The 3,371-nt window shown below is 44.2% G+C and overlaps 1 protein-coding gene and 1 pseudogene across 2 annotated transcripts in view; both read left to right on the top strand.

Annotated features, from left to right (window-relative positions):
• Positions 1–1,473, top strand: part of TEOVI_000524900:pseudogene — a 3,391-nt pseudogene extending 1,918 nt beyond the window's left edge. The window contains exon 2 of the mRNA in view: positions 1–1,473. This exon is cut by the window's left edge and continues 9 nt beyond it. Coding sequence covers positions 1–1,473 — 1,473 coding nt within the window.
• A 402-nt stretch (positions 1,474–1,875) lies between these two features.
• Positions 1,876–2,697, top strand: TEOVI_000524800 (uncharacterized protein; the record flags this gene model as incomplete). Its single annotated transcript, XM_067221314.1, has 1 exon — positions 1,876–2,697. One exon carries the CDS (start codon positions 1,876–1,878, stop codon positions 2,695–2,697), a length of 822 nt encoding a protein of 273 aa, XP_067077415.1.
• Positions 2,698–3,371: the final 674 nt, after the last annotated feature.

Below are 3,371 nucleotides of genomic sequence, written 5' to 3'. Positions count from 1 at the left end.
ATTGACGTAAATGAGGCAAATGACTGTCTCATAGCAGTCTACCCCAAAGACATTGAGCAGTACACGACCCACTTGGAGATTGAGCCCCTTTCCCTGCTTGGGGTTGTCGCTGGCATTATTCCCTTTCCGCATCACAATCAATCCGCACGAAACACATTCCAGTCAGCCATGGGCAAGCAAGCTCTTGGAACCATTGCGTATAATCAGTACATTAGAATGGACACAGTACTTATGTTGGGTGCTTACCCGCAACGGCCCCTTTGCCGGACGAAGGCTATGAACCTAACCAACTACGAAATATTAGGTGCAGGAATTAATGCGATGGTATGCGTTATGAGCTATAGCGGTTACGATATTGAGGACGCTCAGGTCTACAACCGCAGTTCGCTCGATCGTGGCTACGGCCGTTGTGTTGTTCTCCGCAAGCACGAGGTGGAACTGGAAAGGCTTCCCAACGGTGAGTATGATATAATTCTTCCAGCAGATTCAAATGTTGGGAGACACAGTGCTCTTAATAGCGATGGTATTGCCAGTAAAGGGGCGGTCGTTCGTCAGTTTGATATTTTGGTAAACAAATACACTCCCGTGCCGTCCATGGAACCAAGGCCTAATCCTCTCGTATATAAATACCCTCAGCCTGCTGTTGTGGATCATGTGGTCATCTCACCTCCCGGTGACTCGGATAGATCAATGGATGTAGAACAAAAAATTAAAGTTGTCACGAGAGAAGTTCGCGGCCCCGAGCCCGGTGATAAGTTTTCCTCGCGGCACGGGCAGAAGGGAGTAGTGGGTCTCATCACTGATGGTGTTAACATGCCCTTCAACGAGCAAGGCATTTGCCCGGATATGATCATGAATCCTCATGGATTCCCGAGCCGTATGACAGTTGGAAAGTTGCTGGAACTCGTTAGCTCAAAGGTGAGTGCACTCACGGGGAAGTTCGGCGATGGCACTGCCTTTGGTGGTGATAAGGCTGAGGATCTGGGTGAGGAATTGATACGGCATGGATACAATTATCACGGAAAAGATATTTTCTATTCAGGCGTAACGGGGGAGATGCTGCGGGCTTATGTTTTCTTTGGCCCCATTTATTACCAACGCTTAAAACACATGGTTACTGACAAAATGCACGCTCGTGCCACTGGACCCCGTTCCATGTTGACGAGGCAACCCACGGAAGGCCGATCCCGCAGTGGAGGTTTGCGTGTTGGTGAAATGGAAAGAGATTGCATGGTTGGATATGGCGCATCCAACCTCCTTAATGAGCGACTTCTTGTGAGTTCTGACCTCTTCACAATTGATATTTGCCGCTGCTGTGGGTTTATGGGTTATAACGGCTACTGTTCATACTGCAATGCCAAAAATACCGTCTCACGTGTAAATGTCCCTTACGCTTTCAAGCTTTTACTTCAAGAACTTCAAGGAATGGGAATAAGTACGCGTCTTTCGCTTGATTTCATGGGATCGCAATGATAGGAAGAGGAGAAAGTACGATTGTTCTTTCTTCTTTATTTTATTTTTTTTTCGGTCTACATTTTTTCTGCGCGAAGAAAGATGAATCAGGTGAAGTTGATCTGTACACTAAAGTGCCAACCGTCACATGAGGATTTTTTTTGATAAAAAGAACATGTGGCACCGAACGTGTAACGCAGTAATTATGATAATATTCATGGCTCGTTTTGTTATCATGCGATACAAAAAGGAGGGAGAGAGAGAAAACAACAACGAAAATAACGATTTGCAATTGCATGTTGAGAAAATTCAGTGAGGTTTTCTTCACTGCTTTAACTATTTTCTTTTCTTTTACTTTTTTAAAAAAATACATTGACATATTAATGTGTCTGAAGGTGGCTCTCTACAGGTAGTGTATGTAACATGCGTAGTCGGTACATGCGCAAAGGAAATGAGAGCGTGACAGTTGCCGTGTCGTCCTTCACTCGAGAGGATGCGTTTTTTTTAAGTTGTATGCGTTCACTGGGAATTGGTGTTGCTCCATATCTTCGTTGCCGCTCTTTTCCTCAAGACGGTTTTCCTCTGAAACTTTTTTCTACTCTCGCTGAGACTCCAGAAAATCGTATTGTGGCCGCTGTCCCGTGCACAACTGTTTGGACGGTAGATGACGTTCATGATGATGATGTTGAGGGGCTCATGCCACCATTGCAGTCCTGTCAGGAAGCCTGTTCATCACCACATGTTTCTAAACACTTTGATTTGTTATATCTCTCCTTGTATTTTGCAATTCAGGCATGTCGCACAACTTCAACTTCCTCGTGGTCGCATTGGCAGCGTCAGTTAAGTCCACCCGCCACATTTAAAAGTGATGTGGAAGATGCTGCCGCCACGTTCCTGCAAATTCTTTCCGAAAACAGTATTGTGCCTCCCATGGAGTTAATGCTAAATATGTGTCGGTACACACAAACTCATTCATGTCGCTTGACAAAAGACCGAATGAAGTTGAACTTAAAAGAAGGGCCGGTGCTTGCTGTCATGCCTTTAGTGGATTTGATGATTTCCCAAAATGTGGCTGAGGGAAATGTTGCATTGCGGCGGTGTGATGCCTGGCAGTTTCGTTCTCTCATGAGGTCAAATCCTTTAAAATGTGTGAAACAAAGTCTTTTTGTTTGTGACGATGATGCGGCGTATTGGCTATTGGAAACAGTTGTAGCCGTAAAGGAATATATTCCACTTAATTTATGAAGCAGCGGCTTGACGCGTGGCGTAACGTCGTTATGTTTCTGCCTTCCGCACGCATGTGCTCGCAAAACTTGGGGAAGGGGAACCATGATGCAAGCGGCTGCAGTTGCGTTGTTTTGCTTTTAATATGACATCCCCACTCCTTCCTCTTCCCCACACCAAAGAGGACAAAATTAATTCTGCACAGGTATCCTATTTTCGCAGTTGGCTTGTACTAATTAGTTGTTGTTGTTGTTTTACGGTCCCTTATTGGTGAAGCGAATGCAATAAATTATCAACCATATCTTATATTCCGTGGTTGTTTCACTTCCCTGCGCGCTACAGGTGAAGGAAAAACACTGTTAATTAATTTATTTTCAGAATAGTGAAGAGGTGACATTATCGAAATGGTGAGCCCAAGTGAAGTGACGTAATGGCGCTTTTTTTTTCTTGACTTTTTTCTTTTTCACCTCAGAATAAGTTTGTGATATTTTTCTAAATCTACTTTGTTACGTGTGTGTGCGTGTTCCCTGCCACCTCCTTAATCCCTTTTCTGTGCGTACAGTTACTGCAGCTTTTTTTGGTTAGCACCGCGGATTTTCGTGTGTAATTTTATGGTCCTTTCAAATGTGGTGTTTGATACGTTTTTTTTAAACCTTCCTCGTTCCTATCCACCTCTTTATTTATTTTGGTAAAAT

The sequence above is a fragment of the Trypanosoma equiperdum genome (assembly GCF_001457755.1).
Source record: "Trypanosoma equiperdum strain OVI genome assembly, contig: ctg_1409, whole genome shotgun sequence".
In the NCBI taxonomy this organism is placed as follows: domain Eukaryota; phylum Euglenozoa; class Kinetoplastea; order Trypanosomatida; family Trypanosomatidae; genus Trypanosoma; species Trypanosoma equiperdum.
The sequence above is the reverse complement of the archived record's forward strand: the minus strand, read 5'-3'. Positions and strand labels throughout refer to the sequence as shown.